The 15,839-nt window shown below is 41.7% G+C and overlaps 3 protein-coding genes and 1 long non-coding RNA gene across 5 annotated transcripts; 1 reads left to right on the top strand and 3 right to left on the bottom strand.

The window, feature by feature from the left end:
• Nucleotides 1-356: 356 nt before the first annotated feature.
• Nucleotides 357-5,285, bottom strand: ccdc174 (coiled-coil domain containing 174). The gene is made up of 11 exons (XM_012824948.3): nucleotides 5,000-5,285; nucleotides 4,345-4,458; nucleotides 4,154-4,254; nucleotides 3,719-3,777; nucleotides 3,432-3,576; nucleotides 3,157-3,252; nucleotides 2,727-2,863; nucleotides 2,428-2,522; nucleotides 2,141-2,270; nucleotides 1,483-1,623; nucleotides 357-948 (listed from the first exon to the last, which is right to left on the bottom strand). The coding sequence occupies exons 1-11, from the start codon at nucleotides 5,036-5,038 to the stop codon at nucleotides 671-673; spliced, it is 1,335 nt and encodes a 444-aa protein (XP_012680402.2). The 5' UTR covers nucleotides 5,039-5,285; the 3' UTR covers nucleotides 357-670.
• Nucleotides 5,286-6,108: 823 nt separating this feature from the next.
• LOC116220540 lies at nucleotides 6,109-8,003 on the bottom strand. The gene is made up of 2 exons (XR_004163730.2): nucleotides 7,570-8,003; nucleotides 6,109-7,174 (listed from the first exon to the last, which is right to left on the bottom strand). It is a non-coding gene; the product is annotated as an uncharacterized LOC116220540 (long non-coding RNA).
• An 840-nt stretch (nucleotides 8,004-8,843) lies between these two features.
• On the top strand, nucleotides 8,844-10,147 carry ghrl (ghrelin/obestatin prepropeptide). The gene is made up of 4 exons (XM_031568088.2): nucleotides 8,844-8,967; nucleotides 9,250-9,336; nucleotides 9,483-9,588; nucleotides 10,048-10,147. The coding sequence occupies exons 1-4, from the start codon at nucleotides 8,851-8,853 to the stop codon at nucleotides 10,050-10,052; spliced, it is 315 nt and encodes a 104-aa protein (XP_031423948.1). The 5' UTR covers nucleotides 8,844-8,850; the 3' UTR covers nucleotides 10,053-10,147.
• On the bottom strand, nucleotides 9,651-15,802 carry tatdn2 (TatD DNase domain containing 2). 2 transcript variants are annotated; one of them, XM_031568084.2, is made up of 8 exons: nucleotides 15,469-15,802; nucleotides 15,231-15,305; nucleotides 14,197-14,571; nucleotides 13,644-13,925; nucleotides 12,276-13,247; nucleotides 11,819-11,946; nucleotides 11,290-11,473; nucleotides 9,651-11,068 (listed from the first exon to the last, which is right to left on the bottom strand). In XM_031568084.2, the coding sequence occupies exons 2-8, from the start codon at nucleotides 15,231-15,233 to the stop codon at nucleotides 10,922-10,924; spliced, it is 2,091 nt and encodes a 696-aa protein (XP_031423944.1). In that variant the 5' UTR covers nucleotides 15,234-15,305; nucleotides 15,469-15,802; the 3' UTR covers nucleotides 9,651-10,921. The 2 variants fall into 2 exon arrangements, with proteins under 2 accessions (XP_031423944.1, XP_012680275.2); XM_012824821.3 differs by lacking the exon at nucleotides 15,469-15,802 and having other exon boundaries at nucleotides 15,231-15,458.
• Between the last annotated feature and the right edge of the window lie 37 nt (nucleotides 15,803-15,839).

A 15,839-nucleotide genomic window follows, 5' to 3' on the forward strand; every position in this document is an offset into this window, starting at 1 on the left:
TGTTGAAGAAACATTTGCTGGCAAAACAAATCTAAGGATGTGATTTGATGTCCTTTTCCACATAATAGCATAGAGCATTTTCACTTCTGGTATAATGGTTGATCTGTGATATTCTGTCACTTTGGGGTTTTTATTTGCAAAAATTAACCAACATATATTTAATATATGATGGTGCTTTCTTCAGGTCAGAGACCCAAGCTATTCCTTATTCTACCGTGAGAAAGATCTTTATCAGGGGTCAGCACTTCAGGTATTATCCATTGTGAGTTCAGTTTCATCTTTCAGATTCATTGTTCCTTAAACACAAAAATAATGCACATAATTGCCACAAATATTTCAAAATGATTTGACATCTGTTGTTCTTCATAGAGTTATCTTTAATCCGACAGGGTAAACACATCTAGTCATAGTCCTAAAATGATCTGCCATTGAGACACAGCTTTGTAATTGATGTTAGCCATATGATTTATTATTTTATGTGTTTTCTTTATTGTCCACCCCTAGTAAAATTGCAAACATCTCATCGTTGTCTTATGTGACTACAGAGTGGCATCAACTCTCACACACTGGACCGTGAGATGGTCTGATTAACTGCACATATAAACTCTGTAGTCACACACACAGTCCTACTGCGAGTACCCTCTAAGGAGGCAGACAAGCTGTACTGAGGTTAAGAGTTCTTGTAGAAAGAGAGCATGTCGTCCAGACTCTGGGGGTGGCCCTGCTCAGACCGAGGAGGAGGTGGTGTTGTTTGACTCGATGACTGCTGGGCCGTGGGTGCGCGTGTGTGCTGAGATGAGTGTGTTTGTGTCCCAGCCCACTTGAAGGAGAGTTTGGCTTTGTTCTGGTTCTCGGCCCGGTTCTGACCACTGAAGTATGCAGATGGTGGAGCAAACTCAGTGTCCCTCTCGTCACGGCGACCGCTGACCCACTGGTCCCACATAAACTCTACACAAATCACATGAGAACAGCACATAAGGGCAGATACCAGATACCTCAAATGTGTGTGTGTGTGTAGGAATATGTGAGTGTGTCTGAATGTGTGTGTGTGTGTGTGTGTAAGAATACGTCGGTGAGTGTGTGTGTGTGTGTGTAGGAATGTGTGTGTAAGTGGGTCTGTATGTTTGTGTTATATGTATGTAAGGGAAGAAAGAGTGAGTGTGTATTTGAGAGAACAAGACATCAGGGGGCCAATCACAGAGCCAAGTATGTGCTCTGTATGATATGTATGCACAAATGAGTGTCGAGTGAAGAGTCTGTATATTCGTCTGTACGGGTGTATGTGTGTGAATACACAAGTGAGTGTGCTTGCTGTGTTTGGGTGTTTAAGAGTAAGTGTGTATGTGAGTAAGTGAGTCAGAGCATGTGTGTGTGAGTGGAGTGTTTGTCTGTGTGACAAAGTGAGAAAGAGAGATAAAGAGTGTGCGTGAGAGAGAGAGAGAGAGTGTGTGTATGTGTGAGTGAGTGAGTGTGCATGTTCACCTTTCCCTCTGTCCCACTCTCTGACGTGAGGAACTCCAGGTTTGGTGTCCTTCCTCTCCTGAATCTCCACATCCACCTTCGGCACTGGCGGCATCTCAGGAACCTCTTCCTCCTTCTCCTCGTCCTCTTGCACAGCAGCACCTAATGGGACATGGAAGGGGGGGGTGTCTTAATACAATCCTGACATACATCTTAAACTAGTGTTTGTTCTCCTTCGCCTTCACATATGATTGAGATGTAAGGACGTCCAATAGTCTGGCTAGATACGTGAAAACAATTAGGATAATGTTATTAATAATTATTGTCTACATACGGGCTACACTTTTGAAACTGACCCATTCTCACTGTTAATGAATTAAGGTCTACTCCTTAGGTTGTAAGACTGCCTGTATGAATGTAACGCTATTGTGTAAAAGATAACTTCATTCTAACAATCGTTTCAACTGCAACCCCAGTTGAAATTAAACAGAATATGTTTATATGAAATGCTAGGCTTTGCAGTAATTGTCCTCATCAATGCTAAGTGTAGATGAGGTGTCTACACTTAATAACCTCTTCATGTGTTCACACCAAACAGAAAAAGCTTATGAAAACCAGAGGGCCATCTTGAAATAAAATGTAAAAAAAAAAATCTTCACAAGCTCCCCACCCAGCGCACCTGAATCCTCCTCGGATCCGTCCAATTTGCCTTTCTTCGTCTTCCTCATCCTCACTTTGGCCAGTCGAGCCTCCAGCAGAGCTTTCCTCTTCTCCTTCAGTCGCTCCCTCTTACTGCGCTGGTCTGTGGTCTAACAGGAGAGGAGGGGAGAGACAAACAGTAAGGAGGAGTGATGTGATGGTGGTGGGGGAGGTTGGGGGCAGAGGAAGACAGTCAGACTTAGGTTGCAGTGAACATTTTGTGTGTTTGGATGGACACCACCTAAGGTGCTTATCTGTTTACTGTACCTGATCTCTGAGCATGTCCAGTGTATCTCTCTGTTTCCGTCGCTGTTCCTCATCATTTGCAAACGCAAAGTAGCCAACACCCAGCTCTCTGGCCTCTGCCAAACACACACACATACAGTGAACATAATCAACACTCACATTCACCACTTAGCTGTCACTTTTATCAAAAGTATCTTGCAGTACACTTAGCCAGAAAGAGAATTACCCAACAAGAAATTGTGAAACAAACACACACACACAAACACACACACACACACACACACACACACACACACACACACTCTCTCTCTCTCTCTCACCCTGTTCTCTGATGTTCTCATAGTGAATGGGCCCCACGGGTCTCTTCATGCTCTCCTCCTCCTCTGCTTCCCACTCCTCTCTCTGAATCTCTCTCCGCATGTCTTCTGAGAGCAGAGTCTTATCTCCGCTACCCAACCTACAATCACACACACAGTAGATATACAACAATGTTGTCTAGGCATTAAGGGAAAAGTTACCACAAAGGCTACCAGCAGTTAGCATCACTTAAGACATTTGTAAGTCCTCTGCATCTTGTGTCTAATGTCTTTTAGCAACACCGACGTGACAAGAAAGGTAGATACATGAATAACTGTCCACGGATACACATGGCATGCTTAAAGACACTACTCGTGGAGAGAAATGTGCCTTACAAAAGATGAGCAACACTGGCCAGGATAATTGTGTGAATCTGTAGCTTTAACGGTGTACCTATTTTTCTGCAAATCCTGATCCATCTTCTGGAAATCTGGCAGGTCTTTCCTCAAACATTTCCGTGATCTCCCCAGTGCATCGACATACTCTACCCTGAGAAGCAGAGACAAGGCACTGAAAAATGATGATCAAGACCAAAACGTCAGGCCTTTCCTCAAGTTCGACGTCAGGTCTGAAGTGTCAATTAATGTTAATAGAAATTTAGAAAAAGAAATAGATTACATTAGAGTAAATTCAACTTTATTGAGAAAAAGAAAAGAAAAGGAGATTACCATTCTTCATCAGGGTTCTGCGGGGGTGGAACTGGAATCTGTTGGTCCAACTCTTCTTCATCCCTGGTGTTTGCGTGTGCGTCCCTCCTCTGGTCGATGATCTTCTGGGTGAAGTCCACCAAGAAAAGCCCCTCCGTCTCCTCATCTGGAAAAGCAAAACAGAGGCCTACATCTAACCGCCAGCTACAATATACAATTTACCTGTGCTATATATAACTAAACAGCTTCTATATTTATATGCACTGTAAGTGTGTGTGTGTGTGTGTGTGTGTGTTGTTTGTGAGGACCTGGAAAATCTCCTTTGGTCATCTGCTCATAGAGACGAGCTTTCTCCTCCAGTTTCTTTCTGTAAGAATGCAGGACAGATGTATAGGTAAGCAATGGAACAGTTCTTGACATAGCAGGATTCCTGTCCTCATGTCAGATCATCACCCAGGGATCATGTCAGAACACAGCCAGTTGGTATTTCAGAGGGAATTATTAGCTACTGGATAGTATTAGTAGTACTGTAACTTCACCTACTCATGAGATCCTCTAAGTGTGGAACAATAAGAAACTACATGAAACACAAAGTTTAACCAATAACCACAAGGTGTGCGGAGTTGGCCTCCTCATAAAAACCCACTGTACCCTTAAAATGCAGGGCACAGAGTAAGATGTTTGCTTAATGGTAGCTGGTGGTATACACGTATGAGGAAAGGACTGTTGCAAACGTGTCTCACTTTGATTTTTCCAGATTATTCTCTTCCTCTGCACTGATTTCCACATCCCTCTGAGCACGTGCAGTCACACCTTCATTCTGTTTGCTCCAGATGCTGGGTTTCTACACACACAAAAACATATAACATCAACAATCTACCCTGATGAGGCACATCTTCTATAGGACTAAATGCCTACAAATTAATTCTGTTACCTTAAGTTTGGGTCTGGCGGTGGACCCAGCAGTAGAAGTACCTCCATGCTGGGTGAGCTTATCCTGTTGAAACTCCTGCTGTTTCCTGTAAAGCTCTGCCTTCAGGTCCACCAGCTATAACAACAAACATTTTGAATTGAATAAATCCAATTAATTATAACATGTATAAACCATTTCCGAATATGGTAACATATGGAATATTCATTCGTTTATTCACCCTACACGATGTCGCACTGTTAATTTGGTCAAACTCTAGCTGAAAGGTTCTACTAGAGAAAGACGGGCTCTGGTTCTACTGTTACTAGCAATCGTCCAAGTGAGTAGATCATTTATGAGTAAATGAAAAATGCAATAGTACAAAGCATTATGGAGTCCAAACACAAGTTAGCTAGACAACTATTAAACGTCAACAACATTTCCCAGTCACTGAAAGACTGTAGCTATGACGCCTGTTCCTCTACTGGTAAGGTACATTTGGTGCTTCCTCGATGGAGGACGTTTATTCAGAATACGAGAAGAATTTTGAAAGAAAACCCCAAAATAAGTTACGTTATCAGGGTAGGTACTTAGCTAATTCGTGCTGCATATCGATGTTATTTAGCCCCAGAAACGCAGCTAAGATAAACATTTTCTATGAGCTAGTCTCGTGACTTACCGAGGAGGCTGTCACTTTGAACTGCTTCTTTTTGTCCATGACAGTGAAAATTAAGATGATTATACATCCAAGTACACAGAAGGAGGGGGTCAAAACATCTTCTTCTTCTTGAGTTCCAGCAGAAATGGAACTACTACGAAGCGCTACTGCCTTTCGCGGTTATATCTGGTACTGCGAGTCTTAAATTCTACCGAAGCCTACAGACCAGTGGGTAGCAACCATAGCAACCACCATGACTATCCTAGCAACCACTTCAATTACCATAGTAACCACCATGTCTACCATAACAACACCCTAGCACACTAACTGGTGTCTTTTGGCAGCATAGCTGGCAATGCCATGCGTGTGAAAGCTTTTCTTCCATTTTTGCAGGGTGTTCCAGCCCGGTAGACAGAAATACATAGGGCATATCCTGGATGGCTAGTGGGGAAGACACAGGTGTTTATCTGTCCTTCACATGACCATATGCTATCCAAATTAATTTGAGGATGGTACCAAAACTAGTTGCCTATAAAACCATACCTCAAAAATTGTCAAATTGTTGCATAGTGTTACTTTAACTCTATCTTTACGTCTCTATCTTTCAATATATTGCAGTCTTTACGCATCTCTACGCTATTTGCACTTATCCTTCGTCTCTCTCTGCATGTCTTGAATTGCGTTAAATGTCCTGATCTTTTACTTAATATTTATTTTGAAATTTTTCTTTGCATGCACTGGTATTTCCCTCAGGAAATGCAAATCTAGTTACCCTATTATAATATAACAATGGGCCGATGTAAGTATATGGGAGAAATTGTATTCGTTTTTCTGTAATATGTATAAAGTAAAAAATACATAGCTGAAGTGTCCTTTACGCAATACAATTACTAACACATTTTGCGTTAAGTGGTTCAAGCTAAATTAATCGCAGAAAAAGGTACAAAGAAGAAGCCACCAGATAACAGTACAGTGCATTGCTTTGCATCATTTCACTTCAGTCTCTCATGTTATTGCTTTTTTTTACAGCACAAGAGGAGATATCTGTCCTTTGTGTTACTGCTAGCGATAGGCATTCAACATCTTTACCTTTAACTGAAATTCAAAATTGTAAGTAAATTGTGAGAGGGCAGAATCTTACCATTTATTTTGTATTTTAATTACACAAAGTGAAATGTGACAGTGTTGTTTTGTGATCAAATGACCACCCTAGTTAATTTGAGCAATGTCTATATTATGGTGAAATACAAAATAATTTAACATACAATTTACTATATCAGCATGGGATTTTTTTCTATTTTGTTCTTAGAAGTAAAAAAAATGTAATTGCGTGTTGATTCTTTTTATAAGTTAGTGTTAAGTGGATGAGTTTTCTGTTTCTTCTGAGCTTTTGAACCTCTCGGTGCAGTTGTGTAGTCGTCCTGAAGCAGGCCCTGCAGAATGTCAGTCCATGTGAGGACCGCATTTCTGATGATAGAGATGCTGCAATTGAATATTGCAGCGAGGTGAAAGTCCTTATAATTGTGTTTTAATTTCATGAAAGTAAGAAACACCTGATCTTCAGTGCTAAGCCTTTGAACTTTCCAACCAGCACGGTAGGTGACAGAGTCCTCCAAGCTAGTGGCACATTCAACAATTTTATTAAAACAGTCTTTATCCGGGAGGCCTGTCTCCATCTTAACCACTTCATTGCTCAATCGAGAGGCAGTGTACCGGCTCTGAGAGTATGCCAGCCTCTGCTTCAGAAGCCTCAGCTCTTCCTTGACATCTTTCAGCTCCACTTCCAGAAATATCTTCTCCATACGCTCATAACTTACACGACTATATGTTTAAGTGGCAACACTGGGACAAATCTTGGTTAAGACTGGTGATACAACATCAACTGACTCTACAGGAGGGATATAATTGGTTATGAAAGATTCCACTTCACATATTGAGTCTTCAGGAGTACTATCACTGGTTAAGAATCGTTCCACACCATACACTGATTCCACAAGAGGAATATCATCGGGTGAGATTGGTTCTATAGCACAAACATCCTTCTTAACAGGGCGGGGCGGACGGTATCTGGGTATTTTATGGTCAGTACAAATGGTCCCATCTTTGTTCAGGAAACAAAGAGGACCTCTTTCTTTCCCTTCTGGGAAATGACAACTGCAAAGTCTGGACGTGTCAGCGGGCGCTCGATCACACCGTCTAAAGAAAAGAAAACAAATAACAAAATGCAAACACATAAAAGGTCTGTTTTGAAATCCCCCACACCCCTAACTCTGGATACCCCAAGCGAACATGTTCTGATATGCTTAAATGTTTAACAGCAGTCAGCTTGATTTCTGTATTGCTAAATATGGGGGATTTGTAACTGGAAGCCCTGCCTTTTATTATAAAGAGCCCATCTATGTTCAATTCACCAGGAAAAAAGATAGCCTAGTGCTCTTCCTGGAAAGCAATTGCCTGGCGCTGCGACATGACTCATACGTTTAGGTACACAAAGACAGATCCCTGTCATGCCACAAAGTAAACGTTATTTTTACAAGATAATTTCTAAATAGGTATAGGGGCTCTGGTTTTACTTCCAAACATAAAGTTACCTTACCCTATGACACGGGCCCATCTTCGCCTCGTCGTCTTGTCGTTGGGAAACCTGTAAAACTTACAGCCGTGTACACCACCAGAATTATGATTACAACACGGTACAAAACAGTGAACCATGTTGAGGCTACAGGTCCAAATCTCACCCACTGATATTTAACGTAGCCTAGACTTAACTTTTACTGAGAGGTTTAAACTATTTGTAACCAAGTGTAAATAAGCTCCACAACAACAAGGCAACGAACGAGCCCTAGTATTTCGACGCCACAAGATGACGCCACACCTTCTGCCTATGCCCGACAGATTGTTTCAAAATAACAGCTTTTCATTGAGTTTTTAGATGTAATCAGAGATGTAATGTTTTTACATAGCGTAACATTTCAACATTAAGTCATTTCTGTATTACTAATCATGTGTTTTGGTTGTTTTTCAGGGGGCCAATATAAATAGCCTATCTTAGAGAAAGTTTGGCTTTGACATACCTGGAATTCATAGTTGCTGGGATATTAAATCCAGTTACTGACTTGGGATCTCAGAACCCTTTACCTAACCAGTTGCATCACACCATGTTTGGAATTTATACTGATAACATGTTCAACACACACACAACGCAGACATGCACACATACCTACGTAAAGTGTAGTCTTTCCGCTTGCTGCTTATTTAACACAATATCAGACATCAAACATACATTATCCTCAGTAGGCATACATCCAATTGCAATTTAGTATCCACTTTTTATATTTGCACACACAATCTGTTGCAGATACATGCAAGTATCCAAATATATTTAGTTTGTTTTACCGTTGCTATTTACTTACATTCTTTCCATTATTTTACAAAAGGCACACATACTCTATAAAAAGAGGCAAAAAAGTCACCTCTTCAGGAAGAACAGTAAGCACCTTGTCTGGTAAGTACGTCTACCGCTTTTCAATTTTTCATCACTAAATATCCTTACTTTTTAACTTCACCTCCTATTAGTATGAACTGTATTTGATGTTAATACCAATACTTACTGCATTACGTGATTATGTGAGTGTGTCCCCATTATTCACTTTACTTAGATATCTTAAAAATATTGTATTTATTTTAGGTATTTTATACAGTCTATGGGTGAAGTCGGATACATTTTTCTAGGGTGGTAAATCTTGTCTCCACCGGGAATTAAAATTATTCAGGTGAGGCAGGGATTTAGAGACAACTCTGAGTAGAATTATAACAATGTTAGTGTTATTACATTCTTTCAGATTAGCTCAGTGGACCTTACATCTTTAGCCATGTTGCTGTTGGGCGGCCGTGCCAGTCACATGATCGTGCTTGTCTGTACTCTTGCCCTGTTGATGGAGACGGTCAGAGGAGGCTCCAGCTTCCTCAGTCCTGCACAGAGACCTCAGGTACGGCTGTGTGTTAACCCTATTAATCTCAATTAATGAATCAAAATAATAACGTTAAAACATTGAGCGCATCCTATCCAGATATAATCTGGCTCCAAGATCGGACCCTAACCCGTCATAGAATCCCAGAATGAATTTCTTTAGAAATAGTCATGGATCAATCAAACATTGAAATGAGGTGAATGAGATGGCTGTTGAAGAGTCTACGAGGAGTCCTGTGCCTTTACAGTAAAACTCTAATTCAGTGAGTGTGTGCTGTGCCTGATTGTGTGTGTGTAACAGCAGGGGAAGGGAGACAGAAAGACACCTCGAGTGGGGCGAAGGGATGCAGCCCAACCAGACAGCCCACAAGAGGATGCCCACTTCCTGGTACACACATACACTATATGTCTATATCTATATCACATGTTTTTATCTCTCTATCTATCTAGATGAAAAACACATGTGCTCAGACACCATTCATGCGTAACATATTTATTGTTACTCTAACTAACTCAACTTTACCAACCTATTAGGCAAGTCCTCCATTTCGGCTGGGTGTGACTATGACTGAGGCAGAGTTTGAGGAACATGGCTCTGCCTTACAGAAAATCCTTGACAACATCCTTGGAGACAAAGCAGGTGAGTAGGAAGATCTTACCCACACAAAAATCAATCTCCAGTTAAAGTTGTTCCACTGTGATGTGTATATTTGTCACAAAAACACAGACAGTATCTTACCTTTTTTTTTACAGTCTATCCCACTTACATAAATAACACATGTGATCGGCAAGAGAAATACACACTTAAAACTGTGGGTTTGAAAAAATCTCAAGAGGGTCTCTTTTTATTTGATTAATGTGGCTACATTATCACATGCTCATATTCTGCAAAGATGGAGCAACTACAACATAGGTTGGACAGACAAGCATGGGACATTTAGGCCATTAACACAACCTCTTTTAACTTACTTCTGATTGAGAACCAGTGCATTTTAAAATACTTTTCAGCATAAAACAGCGGGTGATACTACTGTGCTGGAAAACTAAACTCTAACAACATGAAAAAGCATGACACTGCTGTATTGTGGGTTTGTTTCAGACTGATTCTACCGCTTCCTTGGAGAAGAGTATTTAGACAGGGTTCTAATGAGAACACAACAAATCCACACACAACAAACACACACAAACATTTTCAATCAATAAACATGACAGAAGCATGAGTCAGTTCCTGTGCCTCAATTATCTGTGTGTTATGGTCGTCCTCTTCACAAGTAGATTAAAGATTTCTGAGATAGCGGCAAACTTGGCCGGAAAGAATCTGGCCTTAATCTACACCAGAACAGAGCCAGTTCCATTTCAGAATCAGCTGTGCATTCCGCCATGAAGCAATCTGAAGTTCCATTTTAATTAACAGTGGGTCTAACTGGGATTTACGTTGATCTTTCCATCTCTTGTCCTTACACAGACCTACATTCAAGTGTGAAGACAACCCAGAGGGAAAACTAAGACATTTATCTTTAATAAAGAACTATTACAAATTGAAGCAATGCCAGCATTTTGCACTAAAATCACAAACATCTTCACAAAATCTTTCTACTGACTTGAGACATAAACAAATTAACATATCTTTATAATATTTAGGGACAACAGATAACAATTCCTTTGGACAGCTTTTTTAACAGAAAATTATGCATTTTTTCCCTGTTTGTTTTTAACCTAAAAAAATGTGTCGGTGCAAACTCAGAAACTTACTTTTCATGAGTTAAACTTGTATCAGAAATATATATGTATATAAAAAAAAAGGTCCTCCAGATCAACGTCTGTTTCTAGAATAATAGAATCACTATAACTGCAATGGGATTGACCATGGCAATATCGTCAAATAGCGTCCATATCCTTCTGAGTCAGTCTTTGTAATGATCACAGCTGTTGTGAACGCCAGCGTCCTGGATACGGGCAGTGATCTGTAGTCATCATGGTTCCAAGCCATAGATTTTGACAGTGTTTTGACCAACCGTTTGCAAGACAGAGGAGAGTGGTTCACCCTTCAACATGCTGATCTCTTGCAAGACGTGTTTACCCATCCCAGGGTGGGCAAATCTACACACACTCTTGCTTACCTACAGGGAGAACACACATAATTACACACAAACACACATGCACGCATAACCAGTGTCACTAGTGTGTATTGTGATCGTTGTGTGTGCACAACAGTACACACTAATTGGTAATAGAGTGAATTATTAACACATTTACACAAAAATAATTTCATCTAATGAGACTACACACTGCTAAATAGATACACACACACACACACACACACACACACACACACACAAACCTGTCGTGGCAAGAAGTAAGGAGAATCTGTCTCCATCAGAATACGATCAAGAGGGATTCTCCTCACTGTGTCCCGAACCTCCAGAGCTCTCATATATGTCACCAGTCCTGTGAAGCCCACGCACAGGTTTGGGAACTCTGTCAGAAATGGCTCGATCACAGAGAATTTGTTAGTGAAGCAGTGCCTGTGAAAACACACATTACACACACACAAGAGAGAGAGCGACAAACACACGTCAGGGAATGTTCTCAGACATTTTGTAATGGTTTCATAAATTTCACAACAAATGACCAGGGGCCTTTACCAAATCTTGTGTAAAATTCATACTACATTTACATTTAGTCATTTAGCAGACGCTTTTGTCCAAAGCGACGAACAATGGAGAGACTACTAAAATGCAAAGCTGGAAACAACAAAATATTCTAAATTATGAAACCATGCCCGCCTTTTCTTTAGTAGTTAGTTAGTTTAGTACTAGATCGTTTTTGATGTCCGTGACATAAACAAATGTAAATATAAATGTACTGACCTGTGTATTTTGTAGTCAGGAGGGACACACTTTTTCATGATCTCCAGAAGGTGGTCATCTGCATCTCTACAATGAATCACCAGTGGCTTGCCCATGGACACGGCTAACCTCAGCTGCCTCTCAAACACCTACACACACACATATGCACAGACGTGTACATGCACACGCACAGATATGCAAACACACACAGACGTGTACACGCACGGATATGCACAGCGCACACACACACACACAGACAGACATGCACAGCACACACACACACACACACACACACACACAGACATGTACACGCACAGATATGCACCGCACACACACACAGACAGACATGCACACACACGTACACAGACACAGAGGGACCACACATACGGATGAAAATGTATATCTGTAACATACTGAAAGTCACTTTGGACGTGTCTGCTAAATGAGTACATGTAAACCTCTGACCAACATTCCATACCTCTTTCTGCTTGCTATACTGTGTGTTATTTTTGTGAGAGTAGTCCAGGCCAATCTCTCCAAAAGCTATAGCCTTGGGGTGCCGCATGGCTTTCATGATGATCTGCTCGTGCTTGGCGCAGTAGTCCTTGGCGAAGTGGGGGTGGCACCCAAATGCGCCCCACACCAGCTCCTCCCCCAGGAGCCCCTCCCACAGCCCCTCCAGCTCCGTCAGGCGCGGGTTGCAGAAGTTCGACACACAGCCACGGAAATTCGCTGGGAAGCTGCGGCTGTACTGACTCCGGAAGCTTTGGAAAGTTCCGCGGAAGCCTAGCTTCCCGTACAACATGTCCAGGTGGCAGTGGGTGTCGATGAACCCGATGGACTCAGTCATCCTTGCCTGGCCAGGGTCACCTGAACAGGTAGGGGACACCTTCCAATCAGGTGCCTGAGGGTTGTCAAGGAGGTCACTTAAAGAAAAGTGACTGGACGATTCGACTTGATTTGACGAGGGTGAGGGTGTTGCCGACCGTAACGCAAACGGATCCGGGGAGAACGGGGTACAGCAATTGGTGTGCTGCTCCCTGTAGCTGCACCATGGCATCAGAGACGGGGTCAAGGGAGTGGGGCCATTTCCAACAGGACTTCCTCTGCTCCCAAACAAGGACTGATTGGGTGATACTTTCGAAGAGCTTCCACTGTTTCCAATCCAGGATCGGTTAGGTGATATTGTTGAAGAGGTTCCACCACGCCCAAACCAGGACTGTTTAGGTGACACTGTTGAAGGGTACATTGAATAACCTGGTGGTGTGACAAAGCTGCGAAGCTGAGAGGTAGATGCTTTGTCACTAACGTCTAGCTCTTTCTTCATCGTCTTCGTCTCTCTTCTCTCGTTCTGTGGCTCGATACTCTCGCCCTGTGACAGAGTCCTAACTTCGACCTGGTCGTCCAGATCTGACCAATCAGGGGAGTCACCACCACCACGGACCTCAGGCTAAGGGGATGGGAAAAATCAGACATCATTTACTCAAACCTAACTCACGAAACAGCCTCCTGACAGCTGACATAGTTCAGAGATGAACAAATAACCCATCCATGGCAAAGGATGGAATAGGATAGAATAAAATAATAGGCTGGCTGGATGGCTGGATGGATGGATGAATAAATGAATGAATGAATGAATGAATGAATGAATGAATGAGATTGCATCCTACAGTGGTTGTGGCATCAGTGGTTGTGTGCTCACTGATCCCCACAAAAATGTAAAAAGAATTGTACACTCTTGACTCTAACAACTTGTCAATCTGTACAAATTCCAAACTAATTGTCTCATCGGAATTAAAATCCATATATGCCAAAGAACCTAATTAACTCTCAGTATCTCCCTCACTCTTTTGCTGGTTCCTGGATGGTTCTCCACTTCCTCTGTCTTGATAAACACCAGTGAGGCAGGCCCTGGGTTGCAGCTGTCCTTAGGGGCTGGGATAGACTCTGCTGTCTTATTGGCTGAACACCGGCCCCCAAAGACCGCTGCACTAGGGTCTAGCTCCAAACTGGGCATAGTTGGTGATGGCTGCTTTCGGAGAAAAGAGGCCTTCCTCTTGTTCCTTCCTCCGGGAGTGCTGATCACGTTGACCTCTGACCCTTCAGCTGGGGTCTTTTTTGATCCCACCTGGCAAAAAGAAGGCAGAGCAATCTACATCAGAAAGCTAAATTTGCAAGTTGGGTACACAAACATACACTGACGTGAGCATAGATTGTTGACCTAGGTTATCACAGACATGTATAGGCATAGGCTATCACCTAAAAAAAGAGCATATAATTATTCTCTTATATCTCCACTAGCTCAAATATAACGCATGCAGGTCAGGTAAACGGGTAAGATTAACATGTATGTTTGTGTGTGTGTGTTGTGAGGCCAGTGGACACATTACTGTGGTTACCTCAGAGAAGCCTTTGACTTTCTGAAACTTATGGAACAATCTCCTGGCCCTGTTAAAGGTCCGCTGTGGTTTAGGGGTGTTCTCAGAAGTGTGTGTGCCATGTTCAAGACCACTTTGAGTCAACTGTGGAACCGTCAGAGCACTGAGGGGCTCTCCTGTTGGGCTTGTCAGCCTGATGTTGGCCACTTTCCCCAAACTATCTGCTGCCTCTGTGCTGTCTTTGCCCTCCTCTGCCCACTGGGTGGGCTGGGGAGTGCCCCAATTACTCTTCTTCATCTTATGAGGGGAGGCCCCGCCAGCTGTGTGCAGCCAACCAAACGTAAGCAGTTTTCTTTTTTCTTTCCTCTTATTCTTCTTACTTGGGTTCATCATGCTCTGACAGAAATTATCACAAGATAATCGTTTATTAAATAATTACTTAATATCCAATATATTAATTAATATTGAGTTAATTTCCTTGGGTTATAGGGTCACTGCATATGTCACATATATCTATTGAAATATAACTATTACTCAACTAATTACAATTATGTGCAACTTGGACATTTGGTTCAGAGGTTTTGTAAATTTCAGTCTACAGAGATAGGAAAGACTTGCCTCTAAATGTCAGCTAACATTAGCAAGCTAGCATTACGTTTGCTAACAACACAACAAAGTCGTTAGAAAGCTTATGGTAGTTTAATAAACATTACAACTACTGGGGACCCTCAGTGGCTTCAAATAACATCAAATATAATTCAGCGTGAGGATAAAAGGGAGTCATTTACAGAACAGGTTAATGCCACTATCATCAGCTAACGCTCAGGTCCCTCAACTAATTTAGCTAGTTAGCTAGCGATAGCCATCTTGCTCATTTATTTGAGCAACCTTGCAGGTTAGCTGGATAGCAAACGTCAACTCTGACCTAAATAAATCTTAATCTTGACGATCATATGACTCGTTTGCGTACAAACCTTTGGATGTGATGGGCATGGTTCCAGCTAACCACTCCATCATTAATTTAGATTATTCCAGTTATTTGAAATACCACTCACCATCTATAACGAATTTCAGAATCCAACGGTTTGGATTCCCCCACCACGTGAACTTCTTCAGAGCACCTGCTGCATCTAGCATACGGCACACATCAAGTAAACTAGCTCGCCAAACAGTCAGTATTTTTTATAACTTGCAATTTAATCTTGTTTAAAAATGTTTACTGAAAATACCGTATGCATTTCTTTTGCACAAAGCTTCAAGGGCATTTAAGGGCAAGGACATTTTGACACTCACCTGCTCTTAATTGCAAGGCATGAAATGAGTAGACATTCTGGATAGCCAGCCTTTCTCTCAGTATTGTGGCCTATACTGAAATTCTTCTGTCCCGAGAGCCTTCATTGTTTTTCTTGCGGTTCTTTTTTCCCCCAGGTAAAATTAAATACCTCTAAATGTATCCGTTTCCAGAAATCCATCGTTTCACCCAGTTTCAAAACTAAAGGAAGCAACTGTTTCTTCAGACACTTTATCTTTCAATATGTTAACCATTTCAATGCTTGGATTAAAATCCATGGCAAGAACAAAAATTGTGTGAACTATCATTCTGTCAGGGGCATGACGCTGTGTAGAAGTTGCTAAGATTTTTTTTCTTCTAGTCAATTAGTGAA

The sequence above is a fragment of the Clupea harengus genome, chromosome 5 (assembly GCF_900700415.2).
Source record: "Clupea harengus chromosome 5, Ch_v2.0.2, whole genome shotgun sequence".
NCBI classification, from domain to species: Eukaryota; Metazoa; Chordata; class Actinopteri; order Clupeiformes; family Clupeidae; genus Clupea; species Clupea harengus.

Bases quoted from the DNA above. Each gene is read 5' to 3' on its own strand.
- ghrl (XM_031568088.2), top strand. From the start codon at position 8,851: ATGTTGCTGTTGGGCGGCCGTGCCAGTCACATGATCGTGCTTGTCTGT. The intron at 8,968-9,249 runs GTACGGCTGTGT...TGTGTGTAACAG, and splicing joins GTCCTGCACAGAGACCTCAG to CAGGGGAAGGGAGACAGAAA. The intron at 9,337-9,482 runs GTACACACATAC...CCAACCTATTAG, and splicing joins AAGAGGATGCCCACTTCCTG to GCAAGTCCTCCATTTCGGCT.
- ccdc174 (XM_012824948.3), bottom strand. From the start codon at position 5,038: ATGGACAAAAAGAAGCAGTTCAAAGTGACAGCCTCCTCG. The intron at 2,864-3,156 runs GTACACCGTTAA...GTGTGATTGTAG, and splicing joins CAGGATTTGCAGAAAAATAG to GTTGGGTAGCGGAGATAAGA. The intron at 2,523-2,726 runs GTGAGAGAGAGA...TGTGTTTGGCAG, and splicing joins TGAGAACATCAGAGAACAGG to AGGCCAGAGAGCTGGGTGTT.
- tatdn2 (XM_031568084.2), bottom strand. The intron at 13,926-14,196 runs GTAACCACAGTA...TCTTTTTGCCAG, and splicing joins AAGTCAAAGGCTTCTCTGAG to GTGGGATCAAAAAAGACCCC. The intron at 13,248-13,643 runs GTGAGGGAGATA...CCATCCCCTTAG, and splicing joins ATCCAGGAACCAGCAAAAGA to CCTGAGGTCCGTGGTGGTGG.